At 40.4% G+C, this 17,239-nt stretch overlaps 1 protein-coding gene across 1 annotated transcript; it reads right to left on the bottom strand.

Moving 5' to 3' along the window:
• Window positions 1-522: 522 nt before the first annotated feature.
• smyd2a (SET and MYND domain containing 2a) lies at window positions 523-15,916 on the bottom strand. The gene is made up of 12 exons (XM_014997700.2): window positions 15,637-15,916; window positions 14,770-14,833; window positions 14,001-14,111; window positions 13,487-13,547; window positions 11,786-11,913; window positions 7,807-7,874; window positions 6,871-6,973; window positions 6,677-6,787; window positions 5,184-5,304; window positions 4,914-5,088; window positions 4,151-4,259; window positions 523-3,296 (listed from the first exon to the last, which is right to left on the bottom strand). The coding sequence occupies exons 1-12, from the start codon at window positions 15,807-15,809 to the stop codon at window positions 3,213-3,215; spliced, it is 1,308 nt and encodes a 435-aa protein (XP_014853186.1). The 5' UTR covers window positions 15,810-15,916; the 3' UTR covers window positions 523-3,212.
• Window positions 15,917-17,239: the final 1,323 nt, after the last annotated feature.

Raw genomic sequence — 17,239 nt, 5'->3', positions numbered from 1 at the left:
ACTCCAAATTTATCTCGATAAATTAGAATATCCTCATAAGTGAGAAATATATTAGCAATAGGTTGATCATATGGATGCTTACATTATGGACGTTTACATATGGATGATTCCAGAATTGCACTGGTCATGGTGACAGCATGTTGGGAGTTATGTTAGTTCTGATTTGTTTTTTGTAGACTTTTGTTCATATTTTTGTTTGGAGAATTTTTCCCTCTGGTTTTGAATGTTGTGTTTTTTCTTACAGTTATCATGTGATACCTTGAAAACAAGGTGTTGTTTTACAACTGGGAGCAGCTTATTAGCATCTCATCATAATCAACTAGGATTATACTACATCTTTTCTTTTTGTTTTTCCAAAAAAATAACCTTCACAAGCAATAACTTTAAAGCAGAATGTTTCACTTTTTCTGCTATGGGGCATTGAACAGCATAATTTAGAGAAAAAAACATGGAAGAAAATAAAGTGCTGTGAACTTTGATTCAAAACATTTTCAGTTACAAAATCTGAATCGGTAGAGTGCAGATAGTTTAGTCATCATTTATTAGTTTTCATTTAAAACATAATGAAAAATTATAGACTTAGATCTTTTTTGCATTCCAACAGAATAACATTCATGCTTAGCAATTTATTACAGAAACATGCAGAAAGGATTACAAAGAATTACAAAACAACAGATTCGTTTGAACATCCAAGGGAAAAAATGTCTTACTAAATGCTGCGCTTACGTTTGGACAGACAGTCCAAACAGTGTTTGGCTTATGCAAAGCCTCTGCATCTTCTTCTCTTGCAGAAATCTACAAACATGATTATGTGGGCTGTACTGGGCTGCTGAAATAGTGCTTTTCACATTACAGCTATAAGGCAGGCACCTTGCAGATGCATCATTTTTAATAGAGTCGACAGTCACATAAGCAGGAGATGCTACAAATACAACCACAGAAAACTCATCACAAGGTTACGTCAGTCTGTAGGCCACATTGCTGTGGTGCATTGAATTCACTTAACAGTAAACAGGAGAAGCTACTGGTTTCTGATGACAATCCACTGACAGCGAAACTGTCCACTTCTGGATAAACCATGTTTAAGTTTGACATCATTTAGTCACATTGAGAATACAAAACATGAGTGCAAGGAAAACCCTCAGATAAGGCCCAGGTGATCTTTGCTTCAAAGCTTTCGTTGCCTGTCAAATTAAGAGCTAAAACATCAAAAAAAGGGAAAGAAGCATTTCTCTGTGGTTTTAGGAGATTTATACTGCAAAATCAAAAAATGTTACCAAGTACTTTTGGTCTAGTTTTTCAGGTGTTAATGTCTTAGTACACTTGAAATGAGCCAAAACTAACTTATAAGTAACTTTTCAGCAAGAAATTGTTTGTTTTAAATCAGCGATTCCTAAATATTGACTAAAACGTACAAGTTCCACTAATTTCACTAATAAGATATTTCATGTTATAAGTGAAATAATATGCCAGGAAAACCTGTAGTTTTTTAAAAACTAATACTAAGGAATTATTTACTCAAAACAAAAAAATAGCTGAAGAGCTACCTATGTTAGTTTTGTCCCATTTCAAGAGTACTGAGATATTTTCACTACATGCTGGACCAAAAATACTTGGTGAGATTGTTATTTTTCAGCGTTACGTCTACAAAAAAGATCTAATTTTACAATCGGCACCTGCCTCACACTTTAGAGTGAGGGTTTGTAGCCACCTGAAAATTATAATATAGATTTGTCTTGCTAGTATTTAATAATTTCTGCTGTAACGGTTTTTCACAAATTTAACTGTTTGGATTTTTCTGATGGTGCAAATTAAGCAAAAATCATCAAATTTATACTTAAAAATGACACTAAGCACCGAGAAACGTGAAGCAGGAACATTTCTCAAAATTACATAAGGAAATATTTCTTACAGAATGTAGATATGTGACGTTCTTAGTGCATGTTAACGTCAAAACCAGACTGATGAGAATTTGCTTTTAAAGAAACATAAAATAAGACAAAATACCATACCATACCAAATACAGAGTTCCTGCTGTTATGACAGAACCAGAGGCTCCGGTTTCAGCCAGATCCTCGGCAGAAACTCTCAGAACATTTGGTCAAATCTCAGTCCGGCGCTCATTCCCAGGCCCGAGTGTTTCGCTTTGGGTCGGTTACTGATCTGCCAAGGTCACATGATCAGTCAACTGCCGGTCAGCTGGCTGAATAAAACCTCCACTCTGCTCATTAATTCGTAATAAAGAAAAAAATCTATTTGGAAATATTTCCTGTTATGAAAAGCACAAACACTGATTATGTAGAAACTAAAGCAGCAACAGCATCACCCTTTTGCTACTTCGCTGCAAACTGGACGTCTGAAATGCAGCCGACTGCAGGCTTGCTACTCGAGCAGATTGTCCGACTAACCAGCTAAAACACAGAATGACAAAAATATGTACCTAATACTTTACTATAATAATGTATATGCAATCCTTTTTTTAGCAGTAAATAAAAAAATATACATTGTTGTTTTCAACTTTGATGTGATATTTTTCTCATTCTCTTCTTTTTTGAAAAGAGAGAACAGCCAAGATATGAACTGATCACTTCATCTGAAAAAAGACAAACATAAACAAATGCATAATAAGTCAAGCATGCAACACTTCCCTTCAACAAACCACAACGCGCTGTGAGACCTCTCTGTTGCTACAGAGTGTTTGATGCATGGCCAGTCTTAGTGTTAAATCACAGTTTCACTGAGTGCGACTATAAACTGTGCTCTGGTGGTAAACAGACAGGCTGTGACCCAGTGACTAATCTGGAAGGACACATGCAGCTCGAAATGCTGCAAAAACACAAACAGCCTGGAGACGAATCCACAAAACACTGAGTGGAAAAGCAGGACGAAGGTGGAAGCCACCAGACGAAAGCTTGACTTTCCTCAGAAGGCAGCTTCAAAAGGCAGGACGATGAGTTCAGTTTGAGGATGAAAAACAAAATACTTCAGGAGTTTTTAAATTAATTCCAAAAAGCAAACCTAGTTAAAGTCCAGTATGTGAAGAAATCAGGGACAGGTAAAACACATAATCCAGTCAGAACGCATGTGCATAAAGTGAGGCAGGACAATAAAAAAGTGTAAAAACAGAGGTAAAGGATGCATGCCATGCTTTGGAGATGTGTGTTTTGTTGCTTTTTAAGGAGGTCCCAGTTTAATTTTCTCTTTCTCCAGGTTTATTTCTGGTCCAGGATTTCCCGTTTGACCTCTGCTACATAATGGTGGTCTTTCCCATGAGCCACCTCCATGATGGCCAACGCCTGAGGAGAAGTAAAGAGATGATTGACAAACAGACTGCCAAGACACTCATAAGGCATCCAGTCAATACATTGATTTTATGGATTAATCACATTTTTGTTTTTTAAAATTACATTTTTGGTAAATCTGGATTTTTTTTTTCCACCAATAAACTCCTTGGGTTTCCATAGTTTAGAGCCACCATCTTGTTTGTTTTTTACAGTTTATATTTATTTGGACGTTGAATTCAGTTGAGCTCTACAGCAGAATAACAGGGCCGGGCTACGATCTCTTAATTATGAGAATAAAGTCAAAGTACAATAATGCAGTCGTAGTAACAGAAGAAGCTGTACGACAATAAAGTCAAAAATAATCCAAAGCTCTTGAGAACAGTTTTAAACGGGATAATGGAGGATCATTGTTATGATAATTTGCCGAAAGCTGAGTCTTGGAAAGAGGAGGAGCTTCTTAAAGAGACAGAGGCCTAATTTCAAGGCGTCTAACTGCAAAGCCACATTTTTTTTACAGTTATGTTTGATGTAACAATTTTTATAACAACTAGGTGCCTAGAAAATACATAATGCCTCCTTAAGTGATTTTTTAAAATTGAAACATTTACTCAGTGCTACACTGTGCTTGACATCAGTGTTTTGAATAGAATGGTACGGGGAGTGTTTGAAAATAAAAAAACATGAGCACAAATATCTTTAATTTGGTTTCATCAGACACAACATTGCAAATCAAGGTTTCTCTACAATATGTTTTTCGAGAAGAGAGGTTTCCTGCTGGCTATATTTTCTACTTTTAAAATAAAACTTACAAACTTTAAAATTTAATATCCTGAGGCAAAAATGACACCAATAAAGACAAAAATTACCTTTTTCAAGGCTTTGACACCTTGGGATTTCTTTTCAAGTCCCAAGTAGAGACGGCCCAGCTTCAGGTACATGGACGCCACATTCAGAGAGTAGGTCGGGTAGTGAACACTGCGGAGAAAATGGCAACACATCAACTCAAGAAGAGGATGGAGTTACTGAGACAAACGGTTTTGTTTTGGTGCTTCAATAATTAAAAACACAGCTGCCTTCAATAGTAACAAAAGGAAACTCTGGGTTTAAAAACCACAGAGGTCAGGCGGGCTGAACATGAATAAAAAGAGAACATTTAATATAAAGCAGTAAATGGAATGGTAAGCACCAAACGTGCTGGGGTTCCGCTTCGGTTGCTAGGTGACGGGCTGGGCCTGGCTGAGGTTGCTAGGTAACGGCACAGTGGAAATTCCAGACACCAAAAACAAAACATTAACTTATTGCCTTATTGGATGGTTTTTATAAAGCAGGTTTTATTGTTTTTAGAAACAATTGAGACCCAAATGTAAGGATAAAAACATCCTAAATGTGAATTTCTAATATATATTTCAATATAAATAAAAGGAAATGCTGGGTTTTAAATCACTGAGGTCAGATGAGTTGAGCATGGAAAGAAAAAGAGCTCGTTTAATGTAACTGCTGAGGTAAATGGTTTCATAAAGACTAACTTTAATACAAGTGTCACTTGGATCAAAAACCCACTCTGCTCTCAAACGTCTCCTCAAACCTCTGAATGGACCTTCTGGTTTGGGACCCATCACATCGGTTTACCTGTACGGCTGAACGATTTTCTCCCCGTAGCTCATGGCGCCGTCCCAGTCCTGCATGTAGAGACACACGCCCATGGCCTGATACATCATGTGCAGCATGTAGACGTTGGTGTCTGCAAAAATAGCTCCCATCTTCTCCAGGCTGAGCTCACACATCTCCAGCAGCTCGCTGGGATGTGCAACAGAGTCAAGGAGAAACGACAAACAGCAGGAGGCACAGAGAGACGAGACAGGAAACGTCACAGGGAAAGCTCTAATGAGAACAGGATATTTTTGTAGTGCTTGGCTCTTCTGAACTCTTCAATGACATTTTTGGCATAATGGACCATAGACTGGATTTCCTTTGGTTCTGGCGGAGAGCTCAGTTTCCTGATCTCCATTTTTGCTTTATCCTGCACGACAAGAAAAGCAGTAAATAATCGTAAGGTTTCCAGACGGAAACTATAACACAGAAAACACTGGTATGCTAGTATTTCTGTTGCTTTTAATATAGTGCCTTACAAAAGCATCTACTTTAACATTGTATGCAATTTAAATGCGATAAATTTCATGTGATGAGCAAAACAATTCATTTGGTAACACTTTATTTGAAGGGATTTTCATGAGCCTCATAAACAAGACATGACACCAGGTGTCATGAACATTGTTTGTCACAAAGTATCAATAATGACACTTTATAAACATTAACATTATGAATTTACAAGAATAAACTCTTGTAAACTCATTACAAGAGTCATAAACAATGTTTACAGAATGACACTGTAACTCTTGTCACAGTGTCATTCTGTAAATAATGACACTTTTAATGGAAAGTTGACTGTTAACGGACTTTTAGTGTATGTTTTAATGCAACTTTGCATAAAAGTGTCATAATTTACTTTGAATGGTAATTGTTTTTCTGTTCATCCTTAATATTAGTTTACAGATTAACTAGTGATTATACTTTCATTTTTGATTAAAATTATTTTCATTAGCCTGACTCTTTAGTTGACTGTATCTGTCAGTTTGCTATATTTTCACAGAGTGCTACACAGAAGGCTGGCAAACCAACTCAGCGGGTTGTACCATTTGTTTGCATTGAGGAGGAACATTTGGTTATTACTTTGGTTTAATTTGACTATTTCTTTAGTGTTTTTTGATAGTCAGTTTTTGTTTGCTAGTTAAGCTTTTGTGTGTTTATTTAATTACCCTGTGTTGCCAGCAGTGGTCTGATCAGCCTCTATTTAAGTTCCCCTCATGTTTTGTTTGTTGGGTCAGTTTGTGCTCCAGTTGCAGTTTGTTGTGTTGACCTCTGCTTTGGGCTCAAATCATTATTTTAGCACCATTTTCTGACCATTTTGTAATAAATTAAGAATATTTTTGAAACCATTTGGTTTGTGTAGATCCCTCACATTTATCAAATAATGCTACCTTGACACTTTTAATTCAACTTTGCATTAAAGTGTCATTATTTACTAAAAGGCATTTCATGACATTCATGAAGACTCCTTCATGTTTATCACAGATGTTATATACTTTTTATTTTTTCCCAGATCACACCAATCTTACCTGTTTTGACTGTTTGTTTATAAATGCCCTAAGAAGCTGTACTACTAGTTTCGTTATACAGTTTACTGTACAGTGATGATAAATCAAATCCAATCCAATCATTCTATCAAAAATATTATGTTTATAACATGATATGCCAATCTTATGCACACCCCTTAACTACACTGTTCTATCCTCATTAGATAAAAAGAGTTTGAGGACTTCAGCAGGGATCACCTTTGACCTGCTGGTGCACTCGGTGCACTGACACATGAAGAAGTAGGAATCTAACAGCCTCTCTCTCCGGTCCTCTGTTGGATACAGCAGGTCTATGTAACTGTCAAAGATCTGCAAAAAAGAAATCAATTAAGAATAAAGAGGAGGACATTTTTTATTTAAATTTTGGCAAAAACAGAAGCTCTGTCCTTTACCTCTTCCCCTGGGTTTATCTCTTGAACGGCTCTGACCTCAGCCACTGTGCCTTTATAGGTCACAATAACATTTGGACTACAGCTGTGATTCATCAGCGCTACACTGGAAAGAGAAGGCATAATTAAAATTAATTACATCTAAAAAGGAGATAAAGATGGGAAAAATACCAGCACAACAGAAGAGAAGAAGGTTATGTGTAGGGCTGAAACGATTAATCAGATTAATCATGATTAATTATCGTCATCAATTGATTCTTGATAAAATCACCAACTGTTTTAGCAACCGACTAATTATCATCTGGAGCATACAGATTCAAAAAGGCAAACTGCTGAAAGAACAACACACTCAGAGCAATAATTTAGCCAAAACTGTACAAAAAATCTAAACATTTTGTATTTAAGATGAAAATATGTTCAACCCAGTTTTAGCTTCACCTGGTTCAAATTCTGTAAATAAAAATCTTTTAAGTGTCTTTTGCAATCCAATTATTTATTGGTTAACCCAAAAGATAATCAGCAGGTCAGTCTTAAACTGTAATGAGTTTAAATCAAGAAGAAAAGCCTGAGTTTTTCACATGTTGATGTTAAAGTATAAATGATATGTTATTGTCTTTTAGGTAATAAAATGTTTATTTTCTGATTTATAAGGGGAACCGAATGACTTGTTTATTTACATTTTTAAGTATTAATAGTTTATAAAAATATTTAGGTGTTTAAATGAAAAAATATAATTAAAAAGAAAACTGGCAAAATGTGGCAATTTCTTTACCCAATTAATTGTCGGAATAATCTATACAATAATCAATTACAAAAACCCGACCCTGGATAAGCGGAAGAAAATGGATGGATGAATTACAAAAAGAGTAATTAGTTGCAGCCCTGGTTACACAGAGAGTATTTAACAGAGTTTTTTGTGATGATTTGTAAAGTATTTACTCAGGAAAAACAGCTGATCCTAGATGGGAGAGCTCTTCGTCCTCTATGGTGAAACCATTACAGTTTACCTGGAAACAGACAAAAAAACAAAACAATAAAGAAGCCAGAGTTCAGATATATGATGACAAAGCAAGCATCGCAGACTAAAGTGCTGTGAAACATCCGATAGGATGGAGGACGTCCTGCAGCACAGATTAAAAGTAGCCTTGAGATAAGAGGCTAAAGAGGTTGTTTCCATTAGTGCAGTGTGAAAGCAAAGAGGCCACGGCTCCGCCAGACACATCAAATTAAAGAGATAAGAGCTGCAGACCGGATCCATTCAGCCAGCGATGGATATCCTGCAGGCACCAACATGCTCCACTCCTGCTGCTCACCAATATAAATAAAAACACTTCCATTTCCCATTGGTTCACCATTTTATCTGGTAAAACTGGAGGAACAGAGGTCAGATATAATTTGAATGACAACATCCAACACTAAAACAAACAAACTTTGTCAAGTTACAATCAGAAACTTTAACTTAAGGAAAACACAAATTAGCACATAGTCCATCCATCCATCCATCCATCTTCTTCCGCTTATCCGGGATCGGGTCGCGGGGGCAGCAGCTTCAGAAGGGAGGCCCAGACTTCCCTCTCCCCAGCCACTTCTTCCAGCTCCTCCGGGGGAACCCCAAGGCGTTCCCAGGCCAGCCGAGAGACATAGTCCCTCCAGCGTGTCCTGGGTCTTCCTCGGGGCCTCCTCCCGGTGGGACGTGCCCGGAACACCTCACCAGGGAGGCGTCCAGGAGGCATCCTGACCAGATGCCCGAGCCACCTCAACTGGCTCCTCTCGACGTGGAGGAGCAGTGGCTCTACTCTGAGTCCCTCCCGGATGACCGAGCTTCTCACCCTATCTCTAAGGGAGAGCCCAGCCACCCTGCGGAGGAAACCCATTTCGGCCGCTTGTATCCGGGACCTCGTTCTTTCGGTCATGACCCAAAGCTCATGACCATAGATGAGGGTGGGAACGTAGATTGACCGGTAAATCGAGAGCTTCGCTTTTTGACTCAGCTCTCTCTTCACCACGACGGACCGGTACAGCGCCCGCTTCACAGCAGACGCTGCCCCAATCCGCCTGTCGATCTCCCGCTCCCTTCTTCCCTCATTCGTGAACAAGATCCCCAGATACTTAAACTCCTCCACTTGAGGCAGGACGACCCCCCTGACCTGGAGAAGGCACTCTACCCTTTTCCGGCTCAAGACCATGGCCTCGGATTTGGAGGCACTGAGCCTCATCCCAGCCGCTTCACACTCGGCCGCGAACCGCTCCAGTGAGAGCCGCAGATCACGTTCCGATGAAGCCAAAAGGACCACATCATCCGCAAAAAGCAGAGATGCGATCCTAAGGCCACCAAAACGGATCCCCTCAACACCTCGGCTGCGCCTAGAAATTCTGTCCATGAAGGTAATGAACAGAATCGGTGACAAAGGGCAGCCTTGGCGGAGTCCAACTCTCACCGGAAACGAGCCCGACTTACTGCCGGCAATGCGGACCAGACTCTGACACCGGTCGTACAGGGACCTGACAGCCCGTATCAAAGGGCCCGGTACCCCATACTCCCGGAGAACCCCCCACAAGGCCCCCCTGGGGACACGGTCGAACGCCTTCTCCAAGTCCACAAAACACATGTAGACCGGTTGGGCGAACTCCCATGCACCCTCCAGGACCCTGCTGAGGGTGTAGAGCTGGTCCAGTGTTCCACGACCAGGACGAAAACCACACTGCTCTTCCTGAATCCGAGGTTCGACTATCCGACGGACCCTCCTCTCCAGGACCCCTGAATAGACCTTACCAGGGAGGCTTAAGAGTGTGACCCCCCTGTAATTGGAGCACACCCTCCGGTCCCCCTTTTTAAACAGGGGGACCACCACCCCGGTCTGCCAATCCAGGGGAGCTGCCCCCGATATCCATGCGATATTGCAGAGTCGCGCGAGCCAACGCAACCCTACAACATCCAGAGCCTTAAGGAACTCCGGGCGGATCTCATCCACCCCCGGGGCCCTGCCACCGAGGAGCTTTTTGACCACCTCGGCGACCTCGTCCCCAGAGATTGGAGAGCCCAACCCAGAGTCCACAGGCCCAGCTTCCTCAACAGAAGGCATGTTGGTGGGATTGAGGAGGTCTTCGAAGTATTCTGCCCACCGGCCCACAACGTCCCTAGTTGAGGTCAGCAGCACACCATCCCCACTATAAACAGTGTTGGTGCTGCACCGCTTCCCCCTCCTGAGACGCCGGATGGTGGCCCAGAATCGCCTCGAAGCCGTGCGGAAGTCTTTCTCCATGGCCTCTCCGAACTCCTCCCACGCCCGGGTTTTTGCCTCAGCGACCACCCGAGCCGCATGCCGCTTCGCCCGCCGGTACCCATCAGCTGCTTCTGGAGTCCCACAGGCCAAAAAGGTCCGATAGGACTCCTTCTTCAGCTTGACAGCATCCCTCACCGAAGGTGTCCACCAACGGGTTCGAGGGTTGCCGCCGCGACAGGCACCAGCAACCTTGCGGCCGCAGCTCCGATAAGCCGCCTCGGCAATGGAGGCACGGAACATGGTCCATTCAGACTCAATGTCCCCCACCTCCCCCGGAACGTGTTCGAAGCTCTGCCGGAGATGGGAGTTGAAGCTCCGTCTCACAGGGGACTCCGCCAGACGTTCCCAGCAGACCCTCACTACACGTTTGGGCCTGCCAGGTCTGACCGGCTTCCTCCCCCACCACCGGAGCCAACTCACCACCAGGTAGTGGTCAGTGGACAGCTCCGCACCTCTCTTCACCCGAGTGTCCAAGACATACGGCCGCAGATCCGATGAAACGATCGCAAAATCGATCATCGAACTGCGGCCTAGGGTGTCCTGGTGCCAAGTGCACATATGGACACCCTTATGCCTGAACATGGTGTTTGTGATGGACAATCCGTGACGAGCACAGAAGTCCAACAGCAGAACACCACTCGAGTTCAGATCGGGGGGGCCGTTCCTCCCAACCACGCCCCTCCAGGTCTCACTGTCATTGCCCACGTGAGCGTTGAAGTCCCCCAGTAGAACAAGGGAGTCCCCAGGAGGAGCACCCTCCAGTACCCCCTCTAAGGACTCCAAGAAGGGTGGGTAATCTGAACTGCTGTTCGGCCCGTAAGCACAGACAACAGTCAGAACATAGTGTAAGCACTTTTTAGTAAATACTCTTATAAATGTGTTGTTCACTGTATTCAGACCCTTAACTATGATACCACAAAATAAAAACATTTAAAACCCAGAGAGGTTTTATTGGCCTCGTTTCGTTTCAGCAACATTTGTCTGGAGCCACAAAAGCAACAAGACACATTAAAAACAAAGAGCTCATTGATTTTTAAAGAACTGCATTTATTAAAATATTTATGCACCATTACTGTTATTCTGTTGTAGATTTTAAACCATAATTACATCAAGAAAAATCCAGAAATTTTTTTTATTGCTATTTTTATTTAGAAACATTGCAAGAAGCACTATTCTTTTCATTTCTGTGTTAAGAGCTGCAGATCTCTGTTCAATAGAACAGCGATCCAAATTAGTAAAAGTGTCCTCATGTGTGTAACATCATCTGAGCATAAATCCAGCTGCTGTTCTGTGAAAGCTTAAGAAATTTACTAGAGCAGGGGTTTCATAACCTTTCCTTTAAATAGCTGCACCACATTTTATTTAGGCATTTCAGGGTCAAAGGTGGTGATTTAGATGAACTTCATTTCAGTAAAATATGTTAAAGTTTGTGGAAAAATGTGAAAAAGTTAATTGGTACAAATCCTTCTGTAAAGTACATCACTTAGTATATTTATCAATAGAACTTTTGGTCAAATATTTATTTTATAATCAATACCGATGCTGTTTAAGGCCCATAAAGGAGTGGCCGATGTAACCATCAGCTTCATTTTATTTATTTTAATGTTTCTGATCAAAATGTTCTCAGATTTCACCTGTGCAAAGAGCTCAGTGAGAGCCTGGTCGTCAGGGAGGTCACTGATGTGTTTGGAGTAGAAATGGTGCAAAGCCGCAATGTCAGCCTGGTTTAACTCCTCCTTCTCACTGTCCATCTTATCCAGATCTGCAAGAGGCAAAAAACAGGAAATCAAAGGAGAGACAGCAAAGGTAAAGAGTATTGAACACCTCAACAGAACATCACAGTATATAAAGAAAAGGAGATTAGAGACGCAATTTTAGACAGAAGTTTCAAACACTCTTCATTGTAAAACCATACTGATTAGGGATGTAAACAATGAATCTACAATTAGTGGCTTATTAAATAAAAATGCGTTCCAATCGAGTAACTAACAGTGTTCCAGTTTGGTCGCCATCCAGAAGAGGGCGCCACAGGTTAGTCAATACGAGAATAAAAATGGCGGTTAAGACGGAAAGGCAAAGAGTAACGGTCGAAACAGAGTCCCGTGTGTGGAACCGCAAAATTCACTTCATGCGGTTCTGTTTTGACATCTACCGCAGTCTACAAGCTCCTTAAGTTTCACATTAACATCGATCATTCAGCCGAACGTCATGACGCGACAATTATTCATGTGTTACGAAGGCGATAATGTAACGGGAGAAAAGCGGAGCACTACGCATTTTAATATGATGAGGAAAACGATGCCAATAATCACGGCGGATTTTGAGTTAAAGCTCTTCATTTAGCTAAGTTTTAACATTCCTTTAACAGCAACCATCGAAAGTATTACTATATGAACTCGCTCTGTTCATGTGTAGTTAAGCGTTTACATATTTTATTATTTTTATCTTTTATTTTTGGTGTGCAGCAACCTGTGAAGTTCCTGATTAGCTATATTTTAAAATATGTCTAGATTTAATAAAGTGAGAAAAGCATAACTTTCTCTTTATTCACTCAGTATTAATTACAGCTGATACAAAATAATGATAAAATGTAATGTATTTTATATTCATTAAGCATATTCTGAAAAATGCGTGCTTTTACATTGAGAAAGATGGTCGGCCATTTTGATACAGGTGGTTTTTAAGAAAATGGCTAGTCGATCGATAAGATGAATCAACTTTAGATCAACTTTTTGTTGCATTTTTTTGTACTGATGTTACTTGTACGTGTCTATTGTCTTTTTGAACTATTGTTTATATTTTTTTGTTGTACTGCAGCCTTGCCCGACTTAAAGACAAATTTCTCCTATGGGGGACCAATAAATTATCTTATTAATAGATAACTTGCTTCCCCAGTATTGATTCATATGCACCAACATCAGGAACCAACACCAACATGAAGCAGTGCAGGCAGCTGCTGCTCATACATTGGTTTGAGTTCAGGACGATCCTGTGGTGAAGCAGCGGTTTGTTTACAAATCAGTCCCAGTACAATACCTGAGAAAGTGCCTTGCTGGGAAAAAAAAAAAAGTGGCAGCAGTTAACGGGAACACAGAGAGAGAATAAAATTACAGCATCCTGTAACTTGGGATTTAAGTCCCACAGCTCTGCAGTCATACTGAGTGAAAGAAACAGAATCAGGACTGGAGGCTACAGCGGAGAATATTAATAGACTCTGCTAAAACTACAGCGAGATCACACACAGATGAGCAAATTAACGCACCGTGTAACTAAAAGTGCAGGAATATGTAACCAAACGCTTGTGCTGTAATTCACAGATTCGGATGATGACTCACGTGCTTCGAACTCTTTGAGCAGGAGCAGCCGTTCTGAGGGGGTCCGATCCGTCGTGACTCTCTAACAGTTCAGACACAGGAGGACAGTTTAATCACAGCACATAAATATGCAAATTACATACAGAAAGCTTTAATCAGGACTCACATTTTAAGATGTAAACTGGTTTTCCAGATAATTTATTACTGACAAAGCTTTGCTGAAAACTACAGATTGATCATAAAAGACGGTTTCTATGAAGAATTCACTTTCTGAGTTGTAGAGTTTAGGTTTTTACTTTGCAAAACTGTTCAAATAAAATTATTTTAGAGCCATAACACAAAAAAATATTTCAAGTATAGATCAATTTAAATCGGACAATTAACATTTAAAAAAAGGTCCACTAAATACAATACACGTCTAACCTCTTTTATTATGGTTTCTATATGTATACTGGATTAAAACGGTTCAGATTATAGATTGCGATGGCTCATAAGCTTCACACTGAAACCTTCTCCTACATCTGGGGACTGATACCTGTTTCATGATGATTCTGGCCACCAGTCTGACGGTCTCTGAAGGACACCAGTTCTCCCCATATGCACACATGGCGACACACTCCAGCTTATGCATGGGCCAGTCACCTCTCTGAGCAGACAAGAAGCACAAAGGACTCCAATCATAAATAAGGAGACCAGTAAATGCACCAAACAGGGAAATAAATAAGCAACAAATATTTCTATTATTTAATTTAAGATTTGTGTGAATTAAAAATAAAAACTAGCATTCTGTTTCATATTTATAACTCTAACCAACTAACATTATGCTGTTACTTATGGCAAGTTTTAGCTAACAACGTAACAAAAACTCATTAAATACACACTTTTTATTAACTATTTGTGGATAAGAACAAGATAACAAAATGGCTTCAGCAAAAACTTGCTAATTTGCTAATTTCTTTAATTTAATGGAAGAATTAAATCATGATCTTCAAAGACCCTGCAAAAATGTTGGGGTTTTTTTTGTTTTTTTTTATGTAAAAATGGAAATCCTCTCTGGTGTTGGCATGATGTGTGGTCCAGAAAAGATCCTCTGTCATCTAAGATGAAACAGTAAAAAGACTTTGGCTCCATTTATTTCCAGGAATAAATAAGCCGGCATGTAAAATTGCTTAAATCTGCAAGAGCCTCACACAATTTCAAATCAAATCTGAAAATCTCTCAGTTCCTCTGATTCGTTTTGGAAAAGGGAAGCAGAAATCAAACATTTCCAAAAGAGGAAAGAAGGGAGAAAAAGCTCCTCTTACCTGACAGTCAACATTGCAGTAGTAGGCCTGCTTACATTTACCGCATTTGAAAAGATCTTCTCTCCTGCAAAAGTAAAAAAGTATGATTTCATGAACCCATGACCTGACAACACAAAATATGAATATATTTTACATGAAATGTAAAAGCAAATTTGCCTCAAAGTGTTCTACACAAAACTCCTCCAGTGCGATTGTTTTAGCTTCAGCTGGTTCATGTTCACTCCAGGAATGCTATGTTGTTATTTTAAAATGTCTATTTAAAAAAAAAGGGGGAATTGATTTTTTTTTATTTGCGCCAATTTTTCTAGCCGATTAATCGGTTAATCGTCAGAATATTTGGAAGTTGCAGCCCTATAATTAAATATATGCGCTTGCATCCAACCCGGTCATTAACAGAACCAAGCGCCGTGGCCTTTTCCTGTCCTGGGACACATGGACAGTTATATTTAGCCCCATAACCTTTTGGTGGTGCAATGGCAGCCTGCGTGGGACACATGTGACCAAGTGAAAAACTGCTGCTGCTTCCATTAAGCTAACTATAAAAAAATGCTACATGATGCACCAGATGTTGCAGTAAACAAGGATGATTAAGTTTCTCAATGAATCTTCGTTTCTGTTTTAAAAGCTGGTGTGGTTACACATCACCACTAGCCCACTACTCTGTTGCCCATGGCAGCCCAGTAAGTAAATCTGCCTCTGCTACCTGCATGACTGCAGCAGGAACCAGGTGAGCTGCCTCACTGACCCATTTATTGGCGGCTGCTGCAGCTTCCCACCACCTGAGCAGCTGAGTCAAGCTGACCTTTGAACCCGTCAGTGTTTAAAGGCGCTGCTCCTGGAGGTTCACGGAGCTGAGGAGCAGGTTACCTGGTGAAGCAGTGCTCGCAGTGAGCCCCCCTCTCATTCACCGTCAGCACGTAGGAGTAGGCAGGACAGGCGAACACCAGCTCCCCCACCGCGAAGTGCCTCACCGCCCGCAGACCTCGGCCTCGGTCCGGGCTCAGGAACCGCTCCGTCCCCTCTATGCCTTCGTTCTTCATGGTTTGTTCAGGTCGCTGTTCTCCTCAGACCTCCACAGTCTGCTGAGTTCGCTAATCCGCTTCTGTCTGAGCCGTTTTCTTCCTCTGCGATCCTCGGCAGGGAAGACTGCAGTCTGACATCGCCCCCTGCCGGACATGAGCCGGAACTGCACCGCAGTACATAAACAGATCATGCAGGTTCTTTCTGAATCTAAATGTATTTTATTGGTATTTCATGGAATACCAATATTCCATAAAATTGGAATTTCATGGAATATTGAAATTCCAATTTCAATACTGAAATTGAAGTGAACTTCTGGAAGTTAACTTTCTAACTTCCAGAAGTTAGAAAGTCCGTTTCCACTACTCTTGATTTTAAAAAATCTCATAATTATGACTTAAGCCATAATAATGAGACAGCATGTGACACCATTTTGTAATCGGCACAGAAGGCCACGTTTAGGACTGAGGTCTTTCAGTAATCTCCAAAGCAGAACCAGCCCTTTTATCAGGTCATTGAGTTGTGCCAAAAACAAAAACATATTCAATGGTACATTTACAACCACACTGAACACCATTGAAATTTATATATATAAATGCTTTTATTTAATTTAATCAGTTCTCCTCATTCAAATGTGAATTTCTGCAGTGTTTATAAAACAGGGAACGGTTAGAAGCGCTGTACAGTTCGACAACAAAACTAGGAACTGCTGCTAAGTACACTGTGTATATATGTACATACTGTACACACATAAGGATGTGGTATATACAAAAATATACACTTTTACATGTGTGACCCCGTGAGTCAAACGTTCCACCTCGGTACTTTAACATTAAAAAAGAACCACACTGTTCACAGATCGCTGCCCATTCCTGGTAAATAAACCGTCAGCAGTGTTTTGTCTCCTTCGCTGACTCACAACCATTACAGGCAGAAAATAAAAACCATTTGTGAGCTGAACGTCAGAGGGTTTTTTTTGTCCTGTTTACAACCTCTGGGGCTCAATTGTTAAACTTTAATTAAAGGTTTTGAAACTTAAACTTTTCACCCTGTTGAAAAGAAAAGCTTCTTTAAAACAAAGTGGTGCTACACTCTCCTGAAAGGGAAGAAGTAAAATGCCTGTGCAAGATTTCTTCCAAAAAAAAAAAAACATTATTCAGCTCAGAGGATTGTCTGCAGACTAAGAGAGACAAACCAATTACATTTCAAATATTCATTCTCAAATTTAAAGACTGATATTTTCTACTTTGCAGCTAAAATCAGTTGACTAAAACCGGCGCAGAGCAAACCATCCAGCATCTACCAACACAAACATCTAAAGAAGCTTGTGCAAAAGATGTAAACATTTATTTATCTGATCAACTTCACTGTCATTTCTAATGTCCTCTTGGTAAAACATGATTACAAATAAAAAGAATCAAACATCCCATCTGGATGGAGACAAAAGGCT

Source organism: Poecilia mexicana, unplaced genomic scaffold (assembly GCF_051168715.1).
Source record: "Poecilia mexicana isolate PSO_F unplaced genomic scaffold, ASM5116871v1 scaffold_3, whole genome shotgun sequence".
NCBI classification, from domain to species: domain Eukaryota; kingdom Metazoa; phylum Chordata; class Actinopteri; order Cyprinodontiformes; family Poeciliidae; genus Poecilia; species Poecilia mexicana.
The sequence above is the reverse complement of the archived record's forward strand: the minus strand, read 5'-3'. Positions and strand labels throughout refer to the sequence as shown.

Excerpts from the sequence above, each read along its gene's own strand:
- smyd2a (XM_014997700.2), bottom strand. The coding sequence starts at position 15,809 with ATGAAGAACGAAGGCATAGAGGGGACGGAGCGGTTCCTGAGCCCGGAC. Across the intron at positions 13,548-14,000 it reads CCAGAATCATCATGAAACAG|AGAGTCACGACGGATCGGAC; the intron begins GTATCAGTCCCC and ends CTGAACTGTTAG. Across the intron at positions 4,260-4,913 it reads AAAATCGTTCAGCCGTACAG|TGTTCACTACCCGACCTACT; the intron begins GTAAACCGATGT and ends TTTTCTCCGCAG.